Below are 21,275 nucleotides of genomic sequence, written 5' to 3'. Positions count from 1 at the left end.
AAAATCAAAATTAACTGCTAAACATGTACTGCTCTTTAATAAAGAAAAAAGTGTCAGTAAACTGAGCTGCTAAGTAAGTTAAGGTTAAATATGAAAAGGAAAAAAGAAGAAAACCATATGTCAGAAGCATAAGATGTGTTTAATAAGGATTCACTTTCTCCTTGTACTCACAGCATCGTAGATGACCTCCACAGGCTGAGACTGAACAACCAGAGTCTGGTCAGCAGTACTATTCTCTGGATTGGTTTCAAATTCAATTTTAAGCAAGGATGATGCAGTATCACCAATTGAAGCCACAAGTGATGGTACAATATCTTGCTGTCTCAGACCTGTTATATACCAATGTTCTAATTTTGCTTCCACCCTACAATCCAATGCGGAAAAAAGAAGTATTACAAATAAGATCCTTGTAATATAATAGGTTAAAATACAAATTTCCCTTTTAAAAAACTCCTTTGAGAGCCAGGATCATGCCCATCACCCAGAGTTGAAGTCCAAACTCTGTAGCCTGGCATTTAATTACCCACACAATCTGGGGCTTTTTTTCTCTGATTTGGTTTATTTTTTTATTCTCCTTATCCTCATGAAAATCCACTTTGGCCAACTTCAGAACACTGCAGAACTGCCGCACGAATACATGCTATACTTAACTCATGGAAGTCATCTCCCTATTTCATGCCACCCTGCACACTCTCCTCCCTCATCCCTGCATCTGTTGGTCCCTTCCATTCAGTTAGCCTAAGCCCCAAATCTCCAAGCCCAAGTTATTCCCTTCTACAACTGAGCTTGTGTAGCATTAACCCTAAGGTATTTCACATTACAGTACCTTCTTACTTATGAGCTCTCAAATATTATACAGATTTTAAATTAACTTTTTGTTTCCTCTCTTATCAACTACAGCATAAACACCTTGAAAACAGAAAGTTATTGTTTCTATGCATAGCCTTCATAGTAACAAATCTATGAATTAAACAGTACACAAGAAATATTTGTGAAGGAAAAAAGGAAGGGGAGAACAAATGATGAGCTCCTCGTATAGTTCCGTAAAAAACAAACTCTAATATAAAATGACTATCTTCACACACAAAAGGAAAAGAAATTAGAGACAAACTACTATTAATCAGGTTTTTTTATGCTAAATAACACTGTATTTTTTTGGCCTGAAGTCAAACTTAGAAATAAAAATTAAAATAACAAGTTTTTAAAACTTACTTAAGTGCTTGTGCTCCTGGTCGCTGAGATACTTGGGTGCCAAGGCCAATTATCTGAATTTTCAGTATTTCTGGAATATTTCTGTTTTCTCTTATTGTAACAGAGGTGCTTACTAACTTCAGTGCCACAATATAAGCAACATACTAAATGAAAGAATGAATGAAAATGGTTAAATTTTAAGTAATTCTTTCATTTCTTCATATTTAAATCTGTTAAATTATAAAATGATCTAAAAAACGTATGTTCATTGTAAAAAAAGAACATTAGAAAACTCAATACAAAATTGCTTGCTCAAACAGGACATTTACAAAAGATTCAAAATTAATTTCTCTTAGTTTTAAAGGTAATAAAAATGAAATCTGATAAAGTATTTTGTGGCCTAAAGATTCAATTCAGCAGCTTTCACTAAAGCAAAGTAATTCAAACCAATCCTCTAGCTCAAAAACTGAACAAAATACAAAGAACATCTGCTTGATGACTTTGGAGAGTTAGTAAGACATTGAGAAAAAAAAATTCTGCCCCCAAAATTGAAAGGTCAAGACTACAGGTAGGACAGGTAACTAGAGAGATGTTTCTCATCAAACCACACAAGAACAGAGGAAATAAGGAACAAAGAATCTATGAAAGAGTCAGAAAACAATTAACAAAATGTAAATAGTAAACCCTTATCTCTCAGTAGTTACTTTAAATGTAAATGAATTAAATTCTCCAATCAAAAGACAGACTGACAGAATGGATTTTTTTTTTAAAAAAAAGATACAATGATCTGCTGCCTACAAGAGACTCACTTTAGCTTTAAGGCCACATACAGACTGAGAGTGAAGGGATGGAAAAAGATATTTCAAGCAAACATTAACCAAAAAAGACAGAGTAGCTATATTTACATCAGAAAAAAAAATAGACTTTAAGTTAAAAATAGTCAGAAGAGACAAAGAAGGTCATTATATAATGATAAAGGGGTTAATCCATCAAGAAGAGGTAACAACTGTAAATATGTTATGTACCCACTGGAGCACCTAAATATATAAATCAAATACTAACAGAACCAAAAGAAATAGACAGCAATAAAATATTAGTTGGGGACTCCATTCTCAACAAAAGAGATATCATCCAGACAGAATCAATAAGGAAACAATGGATTTGAATAACACTACATGCCAAATGGACCTAACAGACATAGAGAGAAATTCCACCAAACAGCAGCAGAATAAATACTCTTCTGGAATAAATGGAATATTTTCTAGGATAGATCATACATTAGACCACAAAAAAGTCTCAAAATATTCAAGAAGATACACATTATATCAAGTGTCTTTCCAATCACAATGAGATGAAACTAGAAATCAGTAATAATAATAAAACTACAAAATTCACAAATACATGGAAATTAAACAACACACTCCTGAACACACTCCTGGATCAAGGAAGAAATCAAAAGGGAAAATAAAAAGTATCATGAGACAAACAAAAATGGGAATACAACATACCAAACTTACTGGATGCAGCAAAAGCAGTTTTAAGAGGAAAGTTTATAGTGATGAACGCCTACATCAAGAAAAAAGAAAGATCTCAAGTAAACAACCTAAATTTACACCTCAGAGAACTATGAAAGAACAAACTAGGCCCAAAGTTAGAAGAATAAAGGAAATAATAAACATTACAGCAGAAATAAATGAAAAAGAGAATACAGCAAAAAACAGAAACACAATGGAGATTAATAAAACCAACAGTTGGTTCTTTGAAAAGAAAAGCAAAACTGACAAACCTTTAGATAGACTAACAAAAAAAAAGAAACAACACATATAAATAAAATTATAAATTAAAGAAGAAACATTACAACTGATACCACAAAAATACCAAAGACCATAAGAGTGATTACTATGAACAGCTATCCACCAACAAATTGGAAAACCTAGAAGAAATTGATAAATTCTGGGAAACATAATCTACCAAGAATGAATCATGAACAGAAAATCTGAATAAACCAATAATGAAGGAGATTGAATGAGTAATTAAAAATATCCCAAGAAAAAAAAGCCCAGGACCAAATGTTTTCACTGATGAATTCTATCAAACATTTAAAGAATCTACACCAATCCTCTCAAAACTCCTCAAAAAAACAGAAGAATAGGAATACTCCCAAACTCATTTTACAAGTCCAGCATTACCCTGATATCAAAGCCAGAAAAGGACACTATGAGAAAAGAAAACTACAGGCTAATATCACTGATAAACACAGATACAAAAATTCTCAACAAAATACTATCAAGCCAAATTCAGCAGCACAGTAAAAAGATCATATACCATAATCAACTAGGATTCATCTCTGGGATGTAAGGATGGATGGTTCAACATACAAAAAGAAATTAATGTAATATATCACATGAATAAAAAGATAAAAATCACATGACTATCTCAGTAGATTCAGAAAAAACATTTGACAAAATTCTACATCCATTCACAATAAAAACTCTCAATAAATTGGGTATAGAAGGAATATACCTCAACATAATAAAGGCCATATATGACAAGCCCACAGCTAACACCATACTCAATGTTGAAAGGTAAAAAGTTCTTCCCCAAGATCACGAACAAGACAAGGGTGCCCACTCTCACCACTACCATTAAACATAGTATGTGAAGTCCTAGCCAGAGAAATCGGGCAAGAAAAAGAAACAAAATGTATCCAAATTGGAAAGGAAGAAGGAAAACTGCCTCTCTCTGCACATGATATGTCTTACGTAGAGAAAATCCTAAAGACTCCACCAAAAAAAGTTAGAACTAATGAAAAAATTCAGTAAAGTTGCAGGATACAAAATTAGCATACAAAATCAGTTGTTTCTATACACTAATTTGAAGAAAAATTTTAAGCAATCCCATTTACAACAGCAAAAAAACAATAAAATAATTAGGAATAAATTTAACAAAGGAGGTTAAAGATATCTATGCTGCAAACTATAAGACACTCATGAAAGAAACTAAAGAAAACATAAACAGAAAAGCTATGATTGTTTATTGATTAGAAAAATTAATGCTTTTAAAAATGTACATACTACCCAAAGTAATCTATAGATTCAATGCAATCCCTACAAACTCCAATGGCATTTTGCATGGAACCACAAAAGACCCTGAATAGCAAAAGCAATCTTGAGAGGAAAAAAAAACCCCCACAAAGCTAGACTAGGCATAACACTTCCTAATTTCAAACTATATTACAAAGCTACAGAAATCAAAACAATATGGTCCTGGCATTAAAACAGACACACAGACCAACAGAACATAATCGAGAGCACAGACATAAATCCATGCACATATGGTTAACTAATATTTGAAAAAAAACCCAAGAATACTCAATGGAGAAAAGATAGTCTCTTTATTAAATGGTGCGAGAAAAACTGGATATTCAAGTGCAAAAGAATGAAACTGGTCCCCCTTTTTTTTTAAAATTCATTTATTTATGGCTGTGTTGGGTTTTCATTGCTGCACACAGGCTTTCACTAGTTGTGGTGAGTGGGGGCTACTCTTCCTTGCAGTGCGCAGGTTTCTTATTGCGATGGCTTCTCTCTGTTGCAGAGCATGGGCTCTAGGCACACGGGCTTCAGTAGTTGTGGCACGTGGGCTCAGTAGCTGTGGCTCACAGGCTCTAGAGCACAGGATCAGTAGCTGTGGTGCACGGGTTTATTTGCTCCGCAGCATGTGGGATCTTCCCGGACCAGGGATCGAACCTGTGTCCCCTGTCTTGGCAGGTGGATTCTTAACCACTGCACCACCAGGGAAGTCCCTGGTCCCCTATCTTACACCACTCACAAAAATTAACTAGAAATGGGTTAACGACTTAAATGTAAGACCTGAAGCCATAACTCCTAGAAGAAAGCACAGGGAAAAAGCTCCCTGACAGCAGTCTTGGCAATGATTTTATGGATATGACACTGAAAGCAGAAGCAAGAAAAGCAAAAATAAATAAGCAGGACAACATCAAACTAAAAAGCTTCTGCATAGAAAAGGAAGCAACACAATGAAAAGGCAACATACAGAATGGGAGAAAATATTTGCAAACCACATATCTGATAAGGGGTTAATAAGAAAAATATAAAAGGAACTCATACAACTCAATAGCAAAATAATAATAATAATAATAATAATCCAATTAAAAATTGGGTGAAGGACCTGAATAGACATTTTTCCAAAGAGGATATTCAAATGGCCAACAGGTATATAAAAAGATGCTCAACATCACTAATCATCAGGGAAATGCAATTCAAAACCACAATGAGGGAGAAGATCAAGATGGCACAGTAGGAGGATGTGAAATGAACTCAACTACTCAACATGAACACATCAAAATATGTCTACATTTAAACAATTCTCATAGAAAACTAACTGCAGACTGGCAAAAAGACTCCTGCAAAACCAAGGCTGTAAGAAAGACCCACATAGAATCAGGTAGGAAGGGAAGTCCACTAGTAAAGGCAAATACATAGTAAAGTCTGAGAATCAATCAATTAAGCTATCATGGAGACGAAAAGAACAAAATTATAAAATCAACTATAACTATAACAATCAGTAAAGGGATAAACATGAAGATGTAAAATATGACATCAAATGTGTGTGACATCAAAATGTGAAGGAGGGGAGAAAAAAATGTAGATCACTTAGAATGTGCTTGAGCTTAAATGACTTCCTATTTAGAACAAGCAAGTATAGTTATAGGTCAACATACGTGAACCTTGCGGTAACCATAAATCAAAAACCTACAATAGATATACAAAAAATACAGAGTAAGAACACAAGCATAGCACTAAAGAAGATCATCAAACCAAAAGGGAAGAAACTAAAAGAAGAAGAACAGGGAAGAACTACAAAAACACTGGAAAACAAGTAACAAAAAGGCAATAAGTACACACCTATCAATAATTACTTTAAATGTTAACAGATTAAATGCTCCAATCAAAGACAAAGGATGGCTGGTTGGATAAGAAAACAAGATCCATCTTTATGCTGCTTACAAGAAACTCACTTCAGAGCTAAAGACACACACAGACTGAAAGTGAGAGGATGGTAAAAGATATTTCACACAAATGGAAATGACAAGATATTGAGGGGAGCCACACTCATATCAGAAAAAACAGACTTTGAAACAAAGTCTATTTAAAAAAGACAAAGAAAGGCATTATATAATGAAAAAAAGATCAATATAAAAATAGAATATAACACTCATTAACATATATACACCAAATACAGGAGCACTGAGATATATAAAGCAAATACTAACAGACATAAAGGGAGAAACTGACAATAATACAATAATAGTAGGGGACTTTAACACTCCACTTACATCAATGGACAGATCATCTAGACAGAAAATCAATGAGGAAACAGTGGTCTTAAATGACACAACAGACCAGATGGACTTAATAGATATCTATAGGACATTCCATCCAAAAACAGAAAAATACACATTGTTTTCAAATGCACATGGAATGTTCTCCATGATATATCATATGCTAGCCCACAAAACAAGTCTCAACAAATTTAAGAGGATAGAAATCATATCAAGCAATTCTTCCAACCACAGTGGTATGACACTAGAAATCAACTACAGGAAGCAAAGAGGGACAAGCATGAACACATGGAGCCTAAACAATATGCTATTAAAAAACCAAAAAGTCAATGAAGAAATCAAAGAGGAAATGATAAAATATCTCCAGACGAACAAAAATGGAAACACAACTTTCCAAAATCTATGGCATGCAGTGAAAGCAGTTCTGAGAAAGAACTTTATATCAATACAGGCCTACCTTAAGAAATAAGAAAAATCTCAAATAAACGACCAAACTTACGATCTAAAGTAATAAGAAAAAGAAGACACAAAGACCAAAGTCAGCAGAAGGAAGAAAATAATAAAGATCAGAGAGGAAATAAATAAAATAGAGACCAATAACTAGGCTCACCAAGGTGAAAAGAGAGAACCCACACAAACAAAACAAGAAATGGAAGAGGAGAAATAACAACCATTATCACAGAAATGCAAAAAGCATAAGAGAATACTATGAACAGTTATATGCCAACAAATTGGACAACTTTTTTAGAAGAAATTGACAAATTTCTAGAAACATACAACCTTCCAAGACTAAATCAAGAAGAAACAGACAATCTGAACAGACTGACCATTAGTAGTAAAATTCGGTTAATCAGAAATTTCCCAGCAAACAAAAGTACAGAACCAAACAGCTTCATAGCGAAATTCTACTAAACATATAAAGAAGAGTTATTACCTATCCTTCTCAAACTATTCCAAAAAACTGAAGAGGAAGGAACACTCCCAAATTCATTCTCTGAGGCCACCAATACCCTGATACCAAAACCAAAGACACTACAAAAAAGAAAACTACAGGCCAATATCTCTGATGAATATTGTTGCAAAAGTCCTCAACAATATATTAGCAAACTGAATTCAACAATATATAAAAAAAATCATACACCATGATCACGTAGGATTTATTCCAAGGATGTAAGGATGGTTCAATATTCACAAATCAATATGATACACCACATTAACAAAAGGAAGGATAAGAAACACATGATCATCTCAGTAGGTGAAGAAAAAGCATTTGACAAAATTCAACATCCATTCATGACAAAACTCTCATCACAGTTGGTACAGTCGGAACATATCTTAACATAATAAAGAGCATTTATGATAAACCCACAGCTAACATCATACTCAATGCCAAAAAGCTAAAAGCTTTTCCTCTAAAATCAGGAACAAGACAAGAATGCCCACTCTCACCACTTCTATTTAACATACCATTGGGAGTCCTAACCACAGCCATCAGACGAGAAAAAGAAATAAAAGGTATCTAAATTGGAAGGGAAGAAGTAAAACTATCACTGTTTTCAGATGACATTACACTATATATAGAAAAGCCTAAAGACTCTGCCTAAAAACTCTTAGAACTAATAAATGAATTCAGTAAAGTTGCAGGATAGACAATTAATCAACAGAAATCTGTTGCTTTTTTATACACTAGTAATGAATGATCAGGAACAGAATGCAAGGTAACAATCACATTTAGAATCAAATCAAAAAGAATAAAAAAGCTTAGGAATAAACTTAACCAAGAAGGTGAAAGACCTATACTCTGAAAATTATAAAATGCTGATAATGGAAATTGAAGATGATACAAAGAAATGAAAAGATAACCCATGTTCTTAAGTTGGAAGAATTAATATTGTTAAAATGGCCATACTACCCAAAGCAATCTACCGATTTAATGTCACCCCTATCAAAGTACCCATGATATTTTTCACAGATCTAGAACAAATAATTCTAAAATTTATATGGAACCATAAAAGACTCCGAATTACCAAAGTAATTTTGAGAAAAAAGAACAAAGCTAGAGGTATCACACTACCTGATTTCAGAGTATACTACAAAGCTACAGTAATCAAAACGGTATGGTACCTGCATAAAAACAGACACAGAGATCAACAGAACAGAATAGAGAGCCCAGAAATAAACCCACACACTTACGGTCAATTAATCTATGACAAAAGAGGGAAGAATATACAATAGAGAAAAGACAATCTCTTCAATAAGTGATGCTGGGAAAACTGGACAGTACATGTAAAAGAATGAAATTAGAACATTTCCTCACCCCACATACAAAAATAAACTCAAAATGGACCGAAGACCTAAATGTAAGACCTGAAACCATAAAACTCACAGAAGGGAACACAGGCAGAATATTCTCTGACACAAATTGCAGCAACATTTTTTTGATCTGTCTCCTAAGGCAAAAGAAACAGAAGCAAAAATAAATAAACAGGCCCTATTAAACTTAAAAGCTTTTGCACAGCAAAGGAAACCACTGACAAAATGGAAAGGCAACCCACCATGTAAGGGAAAATATTTTCAGGTGATACTACCAATAAGGGATTAATATCCAAAATATATAAACAACTCATACAACTCAGTATCAAAAGACAACTAACCTGATTTTAAAAAATGGGAAGAACACCTGAGTAGACATTTTTTTCACTGAAGATACAGAGATGGCCAAAAGACACATGAAAAAAAGTTCAACATGCCTAATCATCAGAGAAATGCAAGTCAAAACTGAAATGAGATATCACCTCACGCCTGTCAAAATGGTTATTATCAAAAAGTCCACAAATAACAAACAAATGTTGAAGAGGGTGTGGAGAAAAGGGAACCCTCCTACACTATTGGTGGTAATGTAAGTTGGTGCAGCCACTATGGAAAACAGTATAGCCGTTCCTCAGAAAACTGAAAGTAGAACTGTCATATGATCCAGCAATTCCACTCCTGGGTGTGTATCTGAAGAAAACGAAAACACTAATTCAAAAAGATACATGCACCCCAATGTTCACAGCAGTATTACATACAATAGCTAAGATATGGAAGCAACCTAAATGTCCATCAACAGATATAGAGAACAAACTAGTGGTTACCAGATGGGCAAGGGAAAGGGGGATGGGCACAAAAGGTGTTTGGAAATTAAAAGGTACAAACTATTATATATAAAATAATAAGCAACAAGGATATATTGTACATCATAGGGAAATATAGTCATTATTTTGTAAGAACTTTAAATGGAGCATAATCTATAAAAATACTGAATCACTAATGATGTACACCTGAAACTAATATAATATTGTAAATCAACTATACTTCAATTAAAAAACATTAATAACTTCATATGGAGGGAAATACATTTGCCAATGTTCTTTAGAAAAAAAAAAAAATAAGAAACCACAATGAGATATCACCTCACACCTGTTAGAATGGCTATCATTCTGTACCAATTTATATTCCTATGCTTGTACACTGTGGGTGGGAATGTAAATTGGTATAGTCACTATAAGAACCAGAGAGGAGGCTCCTCAAAAAACTAAATAGAGAAGTACCTTATGATCCAGCAATTCCACTTCTGGATATTTATCTGAAGGAAATGAAATCAATATCTCAAAGAGATATGTGCACTCCCATGTTCACCGAAGCATTATTCACAACAGCCAAGACATTATAACAACCTAGGTGTCCACTGACTGATGAAAAAATAAAGAAAATGTGGTGTGGATATACACAATGGAATATTATTTAGCCGTAAAAAAGGAAGGAAATCCTGCAACAACATGGATGTAGCTTGAGGACATTATGCTCAGTAAAGTAAGTCGAACAGAGAAAGACAAATACTGTATGGTCTCACTTATATGTGGAATCTAAAAAGACCAGAGAATAGACTGGTGGTTGCCAGGAACTGGGAGCAGGGTATGGGGGAAATTGGTGAAGGTAGTCAAAGGTACAAACTTCCAGTTATAAAATGACTAATTTCTAGGGATGTAATGTAACTTAACAAATACATAAAAGACTCCTACAAACCAATAAGGAAAAGACAACCCAATAATGAACAAGAGACTCAAAAGCTACTTCACAAAAGAGGATATCTATCAGGCCTACAACAGTACAAGAAAGTGAAAAACCTCTTCAGTCATCCAGAAAACACAAATTAAAACCACAATGTAATACTACATACTCACCATTTAGAATGGATAAATTTAAAAGACTGATGGTAAGAGTTGGTAAAGATGTGGAACAATAAGAATCTTCATACACCACTGATGGAAATGTTTTTCACATTGGAAAAGTATTTAGCAGAATCTATTAAAGTTAAACATACTCATATCCTATGATACACCAATTCTACTCCTAAGGATATACTGAGCAGAAAATCTCATATGCCCACTAAAAGACATTTACAAGAAGTTAATAGTAGCATAACAACCAAAAAACAAAGACAACCCAAATGCCCAAAAACAAAAGTATGAATAAATAAGTTGTGGTATTTTCAAATGAAAATACCTACACAACAATGAAAGTGAGCAAAATACACACAATGAAAGAACAGAGACAGATCTCACAATAATGCCCTATCTATTGCACAGTCCATAATTTAACCAATAGTAATTACACAGCTGTTCTTTATGACAAATCAAATTAGCAATACATTTTGGTTTTGATGACTCTTTTATACATGACTTACATTTCACACACACAGATTTTTTAAGATAAAATTTTTAAAAGACTTAATTTACCTCTATAATAAGTACTTTTTATCAGGTTATTCTCACATTCATTAAAGCAACTAAATCTAAAGTTGGAGACAGTTTTAATTGGTAAGGTCTGACTGAAACATTTAACAAAAAGTAAAGCAGAAACAAACTGTAACGTATTTTTATTAGTTACTTTAAAAATCAATAACTTGTTTAACCCAATTCAAGATAACACAGAAAAATGAAACCACCTAAATAATTACCTGCTTGGGTAAAGTTAGGTTGTGGGTGCTCTCACTATAACCAATAGCCGTGAAGAGCTTATCCTTTTCCTCTGGTGTCATAAGGTCATCAATAGCTACAAAAAGATAATATTTTAAGAAATCAATTGCTTCAGTCTTACAGATACAATAAAAAAAATCAAACCAAACTAACGAGTGGCCTAAAATCAATAGACACAAATGCTAAAGCAAAAGCAGCAAAGTAATTTCCTCTAATATACTATTTTGACTTGTTAAACATCATGTATTTGCTTGTTTAGGTCAAGAAAACGCAAAGAGACACCATTAAGGGAATTCAGCTGTCACATAACAATTTTATAATTCCCTAAGTATATTAAAAATTAAGTGAAACATCTAATTAAATATCCATGTAAAAAAGTAACAATAAGGAATGCTACCTGTGAGATTTCTGAATTTCAAGTTTTAAAATTTCACACAAATAACTTTTCTCAAAAATTCAAAGTTTTATTTTAGTTAAATAAACATGGGAATGTTCCATCCTGATGTATTCGTTTATATGTTTACTATACTAAGCTTTTATTTCAAAAACATTATAAAATAAAATTCAACTAACTGGCTAAAACATAATTTATATATTTTTTCCTTATCAGTGTACAATAAACTATCTGACTTGGAACTTACTTTCAGGAATCAAAGATTCTTCATCTTTTTTCTTAGATTCCTTCTTACCCCAAAACCCACTAAACCAGCCTCCACGCTTCTCGCCTCTGTCAGTAGACTTTTTCCTTAATTTTTGCCCAGATCGAATCACCTAAAAAATAAAAATCAAAAAATTGAATTAAAGAATAAATGCCCTCTTCACTTTCAGGTGTAGCCAGGTAAGAACAATGGTTAATTTTTTTAACATTAAATTAAGTTAAAAGCAGTAAATAAAGCTAGTTCCTTCTGAAACGATTCTCAACATTATTTGGTTAATGTAGTCTATTAATTTATATACTTGTCACACCTACTGATAGCTTTCTGACGAAGTTGCATTTTGTGAGTAAGTTAATGTTTCAAGTAAAATTCTTCTGAGCAATGTGTCTTCCAAATTTACAAGGTAAGGAGCTACTATGACAGATTTTTAAAATGAAAAGTTCCCTAAAAGGAAGATACTTCCACACTCAAAAATAAAATTTAACAATCCTATTTCATAATTCACATACATTGTTGACTTGCTAACTATGAACATGTTTGGGGGACAGAATATAAATAAAATTATAAAGTCCTCGAATCTCTTTTCATCCTGTTTCTCAACAAATCCTGGCTTGATTATCTGCTGCTCCTTGTCTTTACCCACTTTTCAATAAAATACAGACGAATAACTCAAAAGTGGAAAACAAAAGGATAAAAAGAATATAGGGCTTAAGTAATTTAGACTCTATATTCTCATTTCCTGAATAAGTAAATAATTTTCCCACTTTAACTTTAAAATATTTTAAATTGGTAGTGAATTGGTAACATACTGCAAGCTTCTGTGTGTACCAAAAAGTGAAATAATCCAAAAGACAAGTTAAAGAGCTGAATTCTATAGTAAAGAGAATAAGTTTGATTAACAACTCAGTATAAACTAAGTTAAATAAGTTATCTTCGACAAGTAGACATTAAACAAATAATCGGGGAATAGGTCTATATCTGCCCACAAAATCACTGATGGTCCCAGTTATATCTCAGCTCTAACTATCTTTTGTCAAGCTTAATCCATTTTCAGCAGTCAGAAATGTAATGGGTAAAAAAATATATAGCTGATTTGTTTATATTTTATATGAAATAACATTTAACTTCTTTATTCTCCTAGCATAGAAGATTAGTATGCGTTTTTACTTTTCACAGTAAAATATATCTATGAGACCATAAATTTTAAAATGTGTATAAAATTTAATATGAAGAAGTATGCAGAACGCTTTCACTTTTTCCTCAATACCACCTCTGTTGCCTTCACTTCCCTTCCCTGTCCAGCTAAGAGGCCAAGGTAAATAACTTCATCCAATCCTCTGCCTACATTTTAAACTCTCTGGCCCTGCAGATTTTCCACTATAATGAAAAAACATCAATCTTGGATGAATCTAATTGCCTTCTCTTCATCTACACCCCATCCTTCTTTAGCCACAGCATCCAATAATTTATCTTCTTCCTTCAATTTTGAAGCAACTGATAAGTAGTATTAAGAACACCCAATTAAACTGAAGCAACTTAATTTAGGGAGGATTAGAATTATCTGTTTCTTCTGGCAAAATGTTTCTCTAATTCACAGGAACAAATCCACAGTAGTAGCAAATACCTTTTAAAATATTCACACTCTCTGCCCCACCTTGGGGAATTTGTCCTTAAGAAAATAAGAGACGCTTGAGAAAATGTAAAGACAAGGCTCCTCACTGTAGTGTCATTTATAATCAAATATAACCAGTGGGAAATAGTAAGCAAATTCTGGTATACGAACAGAACTGAATACTAGTCAGTTATTTAAAATTATGTTGGATAAACAATTCTATGGAATACTATATAAAACAGAACACTGTAACTTTTTTTTAAAGAAAGAAAAGCAACTTACAAAACCTTTTCTTGACTCCACAATCCCCACGAGTTGCCACTCCCTTTATCTTGCTTTCCACTTACAGTGAAGTATCATAACTGTCTGTACTTAGTCTCTCCAATTCCTCATCTTCCACTCCCTCTCATTCCTATCAAATTTCTACTCATACTATTCTATAAAACTTGTTCTTCAAATGATTTCTTTACGGCTAAATCCAATGATGAACTTTCAGTTCCATGATGGCCTAAGCCCTCTACAACACATCCTTCATAGCTTATTACAACAAAAAATTCTGCACAAAACATAAAAAGCATCTACCACAGACTCTGAAAAGTTAGCAAAGTAGGCAGATGGTGGAGGGAAGTCAACAGTTGGAGAAGTGACCTTCTCAATAGTGAGTTCCTCACTTTTTTTTTTCACATGTTGTACTCATCCCCCACCTGCCCTAAAACTTCTCCCTCCTGGTGTCCTTACCCTTGGACAGTCCCCTTCCCTTGAGTGTGGGCATGACCTGTGACTTGTTTCTAACAAACAGAATACGGCAAGGGTGATGAGATGTACATAATATGCACATAGAATTGTGCCAGGCACATAATAGTCTAAGTGGTTTATGTAGTTTATCAGGTACTCCACACAATAACCCTATGATGTAGGTACTGTGAATTAATATTGTTTTACAAATGAGGAAACTGAGGCACAGGCAGGTTAAATAGTCAACCCAAGGTCAAACAAGAAGCAGACAGCAAAGCTGGGATTAGAATCCAGACCATCTGACTCCCAAGTCTACACTCTTGAACTATTATGCTAGTACAACAGGCACTCAATGAGCATTTACTAAGTATATGAATGAACAAGTGCATATGCTTTAATCCCATTTAAAAAAATGAGTATGTGTATAAAGATCTACGACTATAAAAAAGCCTGGAAGAATACACAAAAAGGTATTAACAGTAGTTATCTTTAGTGTGTGAGATAATGGGTATTTCTATTTTCTTTTTTTGTGGATCTTTATTTTCTAACTTTTCTATAATGAGTTTATTGCACTTATAATTTATTTTTTTGTTTACCAAAAAAGTCATGTTACAGAATAATAGAAATGACATGGAACAATGAGGACAAGGTACCAAGTGGGATAAGTCAGCAATTACAAAACATTACAAACAGATTGAGTCCAATTTTAGAAAAAAAAGAAAGGAAGAGAAGAGGAAGAGAAGGAGGGAAGGAGGGAAGAAAAGAAAATGGGTTAAAGAAAGGAGGAAGGAAGGGAGGGAAGAGGAAATAAAAGGAAAGAAATGGGGAATACAAAGTATAAATAACTAGGTACATATGCATGAGAGAAAAACTAGAAGCCTACATATCAAAATGTTAACACCAGCATTCTGTATTGCTAGGATTATGGATGACTTTTACTTACTTTCTTTTGGGGGGTTAGCACATTTTTAGTTATAAAATTAGAAAATTTGCCCCTTCATATTAGTGGGGTTTTTTCCTCCAATATTCCAATTAATTTTCTCCTGAGACTAAATTAAGACATGAAAACTCAACCTTTATTCTTACGTGAGTAAATCTAAACAACTTCCCATGAAACTTAAATTTCTTGATCCCAGGTTTAAAGGAGTAGTATTAACATGTTTAAAACATAAAATCAGCTAATAAAAATGACTGACATATATACACTACCATGTGTAAAATAGATAGATAGTGGGAACCTGTTGTATAGCACAGGGAGCTCAGCTCAGTGCTCTGTGGTGACCTAGATGGGTGGGATGGGGGGATGGGAGGGAGGTCCAAGAGGGAGGGGATGTATGTATACATATAGCTGATTCACTTCGTTGTACAGCAGAAATTAACCCAACACTGTAAAGCAAATATACTCGTTTAAAAAAAAAAAAAATATCATGAAGAAAAAAAAAAGAAAAGATTACCTCAACTTGTGCTTGTTGCCTTGCTAAAATTATGTTAAAAACATCTAGTGGCCTCTCCAAATCCTAAAAAACAAAGAGACACTTGTAAACAAAGAAAATGGTCATTAGATTAAAAAAATTCTTTTCTTCTATGATTTCTAGGCTTATTCTAGTCCATGAACAAACAGCATTTGTGATCTATTGAAAGTATAAGTATAAATTTGAATGTACACTTGGCTTTTACATTTTTATTTTTTGCAATGTGAGAAACAGTTTTTCAAGAAAGTAAATGCTTGTTAAATACAATATGAAAATAAGAATTTTAATGAGACCACTGTAATACAGAGATAGCCATACATGCAAATGGAAACAAAAATATTTAGGAGGGGGACCTGTTTTAGGTATTAGCCTTATGGTTGTTACTTCTGACTCCCCCTTTTCTCTGTTATTTCACAATCATTGTACTAAAGGCACCTTAATAAAACACAAAATTTAAGAATGTAAAATTCCTCAAATCAAGTACACTAAAGCAGAAACCAACTTGGGGAATTTATGTAACATGTAGTGGGTGACCTGTGTGCCACATGCTCTATATGTTATTTCATGCAATTCTCACAACTCTGTAAGACAGATACTGTTTCCATTTTATACATGAGAATACCAGATCTAAGATACTGAGAAACTTGATGCTTTTCCTAATATATAATATTAGTGATTGTTATATATTTCAGAATAACAATTCGATTAATTCTTTATGTTATGAATTTGTAGCAAAAACAGTGATATAATCAAGATCAGATGATATTAAGCAAATTATGTATTCAGTGTAGTGTTTTTCTGTATTTCAGAAGGGGGTAAATAAGACTCTTATCTTGAGCATAAGAACTATTTTTTACAAATAATACTTTGAACTCTTTAAAAAAAAGCCAAACAAAACTAACAATACACATCTAGCTAATATTAAACACATATTTGAACAGCTCTGATATTGATTTTCTAAACATTATTATAAAAACCAAACACATTTCTCCAAATAGTTTACAAGTACCCTGATATTAGGAAGCTTTTTTTCAAAGGAAAAAACAGGGGGAAAAATACTCTGCATTTTCCATACAATTCTCTTAAAAAGAGCTCAGTTCTGTTCTTTCTAAAATTATATTTAAATTTAAATTAAATTAAATTAACATTAAAGGATGATTTAACAAATAATAGCTCTCACCAATATATGCAAGATATACCTGAATTTGTTTCTGTATTTCTTCTGGGACTTTAGTCTGGGTTAGCTTATTTTTGTAGGCACTTTTATAACTCTTGAGCAATTGCCTGTGTTTTTTTATGTTACTCCATGACCACATCCGTGTATACCTTCTTATATGAACTTCAAGAACAGAATCAATTGCATATTTCCACCTGCAAATCAAATTTTGTTAATGCACATTTGAATGTGAAGGTTTAAGAAACAGCAGGAAAATAGCTTTGACGTTTTAGAGCTACACTGTTACTTTTATTGTTCTTATTAACTGTATTCCTACAAAAGCTCAGCGATAACATTTCAATTCCCCAGTACTTCAATTCTCTGACTTAAATAGATTATGAATGGAGCAAACCACTCCAGGAAGAGGATATGCCAAAGCAAAATCATAAAGACATAAAATGACATGTTGTGTGAAATTAATAGTATCCCAATATGGTTGCCACACTGGAGTTCATATCCATTACTGAAGGGCAATAAGATCAAAAAAAAGTTGAAAGTCTTGAATACTGAGTTAAGAATTTGGGAATAATCTAGGAGCAGGAGTACAAGAGAATGTGTTTATTAAAAAAAAAAAAAAGTAACAAGGACATAATATAAAAGATATCCCTCTCATGTCTCTAAAAAAAATAAAGTGGCTTCATTACATGGCTTTAAAGGTCTCTTAGCTCTGAGAGTCCCTAACTATATGATTACATGGTTCTCATAAAACATTTTTTAAAAAATTCTAACTTACCATTGTCGACCATTGGTATGAAGTGGTAAATAAGGCTTATATTTCCTGTAAGGAGCATTTCTAACCATATAATCCACTGATTCCAAAAGGTCAATCATACTTAAGTACTATTAAAACAAAAACCAAGTTACGTTTGTTACATCATACACATGAATAAACACCAAATTTTGTTATATTTTCAGTATAGTGAGACTTCAAATTCTCTGAACAATGAACATCATAGTTGTCTGATAATTCAATAATATATTTCATCAGATTTAAGACAACAATGATTATAAGTTGTAAGATAATTTTAAGTTCTACTACAAAAGAAAACAGTACTGCCAATTAAACTGTCATACCACCAATAATAATATACATCCTATTTTCAAATATCTTAAAGTGTGAAATAAATGTAAATCTTAGAACCAATGAAATATGGTATCTGTAACTACTAACATGAAACATGCTGATTCCTAAAACTACATATTTTCCTCTGGACCATCATTTCAAGCAGTGGCTATCTATAAGCTGAACTTCAAATTGCTCCAGAAAATTATTGCATAACTAAAGTAAGATAAAGCTATTTAACCACCCATCTTAACCACCATTACAACAACTCTGTGTGTATCTCGTAAACAGCTCAAATGGAGGGAAACACACACACACACACACACAACTATAGGTAAAATAAAGAAAGGGGAAGTCCAGCATCTTCTCCATTTTCTCTTAACGCAACTCTACCTAAGAGTTACCACATGGCTATTCAGTACTTAACATGCAGATAGTCTGAACTTAAATGTATTTGTAAGTATAAAATAAACCCCAGATTTTGAAGACTTAAGAAAAAAATAAAAATATAAAATATTGTAACAATTTTTAATTTTGATTACATGTTGAAATGATAATATTTTGGGTATGTTAAGTTAAATAAAATGTTATTCATTTTAGTAATTGTTTTCCTCTTTTCTTCTTATTTTGCTAATGTAGCTACTAGAAAATTTAAAATTACACATATGACTTGCATTATATTTGTACTGGACTGCACTGGGCTAAAAGCTCAATTAGCTAAATCCCCCATCCTCCTTTCACTTCCAGTTCTCCAGATGTCTTATCCAAACTCCTTAGGCACATAACCAAACTTGAGAAACAAGTGAAGGAAAAAAAGCTGCCAACATAGTTATTCTAAAAATTAAGTGAACAATATTTAATGTAAGAGTGTCTGCTATTAAAATCTGATGGAGAAAAAAACTATTAAAACCCTCCATCAAGAATTGGGAATTAAATGGGAATCATGTCATTCATTATAATTTGGTAAGATTCTCCACCAATAAGGGAAAAATCAGATAAAATGAAGGAAAACTACTTCTTATATATGGTATTTATTTTCTTTTAAAAATACACATATAATCTATTTTTAGGAGATATATCAAATCTCAACATAACAAACCAAAAGACCCACCAGAGCACTGGAGAAGGAATAATCACAGAGGACAAAAGCCACTGAAATTCAAGGTTAGTTAAAGCTATAAATACCCAAATGAATCTTACCTGAGGTTTGGTCAATTCAATGGCAATATTTTGTACTTCTATGTTCCAATCAAGTTTAGGTGTTTTGAGCTCTGTTTCTGCATAAGGATTCATGTAGAGTTTTGCAGAGGCTGATACTGGCTGGAAAACTTATACAACATGGGAAGACGTAAGATATGTTTACATGCCCTTACACATGAGCAACTGTAAATAATTATGAGAAGACTGTTACTTTGAAAGTAAAGAAAAATGATCAAAAAATGTAAAAAAATCACTACCAAAAAACTATTTAAGCATCTACTTATCTGCATAATACGAACTGTCAAACTCAATGGTAAAAGTGGAATCTCCAAGGAGAAAACTGGTGCTCTATGCTTCTAAGTAAGAAATGTTACAAAATATAGACAATCTAATCTTGGTTATTCACAGTCTGTGTAAAATTATGTTTCCCTTCCTTGCTACAAGACATTTAATGATTTTAGTATTCATTAAAAGTAATAATACAGGGGGAGGGGTAAATTGGGAGATTGGGATTGACATATACACACTACTATATATAAAATAGATCACTAATAATAACCTACTGTATAGCACAGGGAACTCTACTCAATACTCTGTAATGGCCTATATGGGAAAAGAATCTAAAAAAGAGTGGATATGTGTATATGTATAACTGATTCACTTTGCTGTACACCTAAAACTAACAAACTAACTAACAACATTGTAAATCAACTATATTCCAATAAAAATTTAAAAAATAATTATAAAGTATTGCCTGACATGGCCCCCCCCAAAAATACTAATACAAGATAGGAAACAAAATGTGATTACTTTCCATATTATTTAATCATAGTCAGAATTTAGGAACAGAATCATGAATGAAATTCATATTACCTAGAAAAAAATTGCCTACTACTTTGTAATTTTCAAAATGATCATTACATATATAATCTTAGACTCAACTAAAGGCAATATTTTTGAAGTTGAGAAGTAGTATGAAAAAGAGTATTAGGGAAGATGACAGAGCAAAGTAATGTAATAAATTTTAATTGCAAATAGTATTAAAATTATATAAATTGTGGTATCTTATAGTATTTACAATTTACGTAAGACTGTATAAAAATTTTAACTTATTTAGAGGTTATTTATAAATGAAACATGTCTCAGAATAAAGTTGTAGATTTTTCTGAACAAGTTCTTTCATGAGGGAAACTAAATGCTCTCACAAACTAACAGTATCTGAAAACTCTGTAATCGTTTAATAGAGAGGTTAGTGGACATAAAGAGAAAGTGCCAGCTCTCATATAAAGGCAATTAGCTATAAAAGAATAAGAAGAAAACAACAGTGATTGAGAGTAGTATGGAATATAGAAGAACATGGGCATGAAAGCTGAGAACAAACATAAAGAGGTACACTAAATAAAAACAAAAGAATAGCACCTTTAGAACAAAACTGAAATGGAGAAAATGAATGGGATAAATAAATACAGAGGCAGCTTTGTTAGAGATCTATTTAAAAATAGGTAAAGGTGAGGCTGCCAAGAAATAGAAAAGCTTACTTAAAAAAGATCTCTGGAGAAATATGAATCAAAACAACAATGAGGTACCCCCTCACACCTGTGAGAATGGCTACTATCAAAAAGTCTGCAAATAACAAATGCTGGAGAGGATATGAAGAGAGGGGAACCCTTGTGCACTGTCGGTGGGATATGTAAATTGGTGCAGCCACCATGGAAAACAGTATGGAGGTTCCTCAAAAAAACAAAAGTAG

The 21,275-nt window shown here is 32.8% G+C and overlaps 1 protein-coding gene across 4 annotated transcripts in view; it reads right to left on the bottom strand.

The window, feature by feature from the left end:
* The window catches only part of VPS13C (vacuolar protein sorting 13 homolog C), a 182,718-nt gene that overhangs the window by 114,563 nt on the left and 46,880 nt on the right, over positions 1–21,275 (bottom strand). For all 4 annotated transcript variants that reach the window (XM_059913129.1, XM_059913130.1, XM_059913131.1 and 1 more), the window contains exons 11-18: positions 19,526–19,653; positions 17,996–18,102; positions 17,246–17,417; positions 16,029–16,091; positions 12,213–12,342; positions 11,553–11,647; positions 1,213–1,355; positions 172–364 (exon numbers count right to left, since the gene is read on the bottom strand). In XM_059913129.1, coding sequence (XP_059769112.1) covers positions 172–364; positions 1,213–1,355; positions 11,553–11,647; positions 12,213–12,342; positions 16,029–16,091; positions 17,246–17,417; positions 17,996–18,102; positions 19,526–19,653 — 1,031 coding nt within the window. The remainder of the gene's footprint in view (positions 1–171; positions 365–1,212; positions 1,356–11,552; positions 11,648–12,212; positions 12,343–16,028; positions 16,092–17,245; positions 17,418–17,995; positions 18,103–19,525; positions 19,654–21,275) is intronic.

Source organism: Balaenoptera ricei, chromosome 2 (genome assembly GCF_028023285.1).
Source record: "Balaenoptera ricei isolate mBalRic1 chromosome 2, mBalRic1.hap2, whole genome shotgun sequence".
Lineage (NCBI taxonomy): Eukaryota > Metazoa > Chordata > Mammalia > Artiodactyla > Balaenopteridae > Balaenoptera > Balaenoptera ricei.
This window is presented reverse-complemented; position numbering and strand designations above follow the sequence as displayed.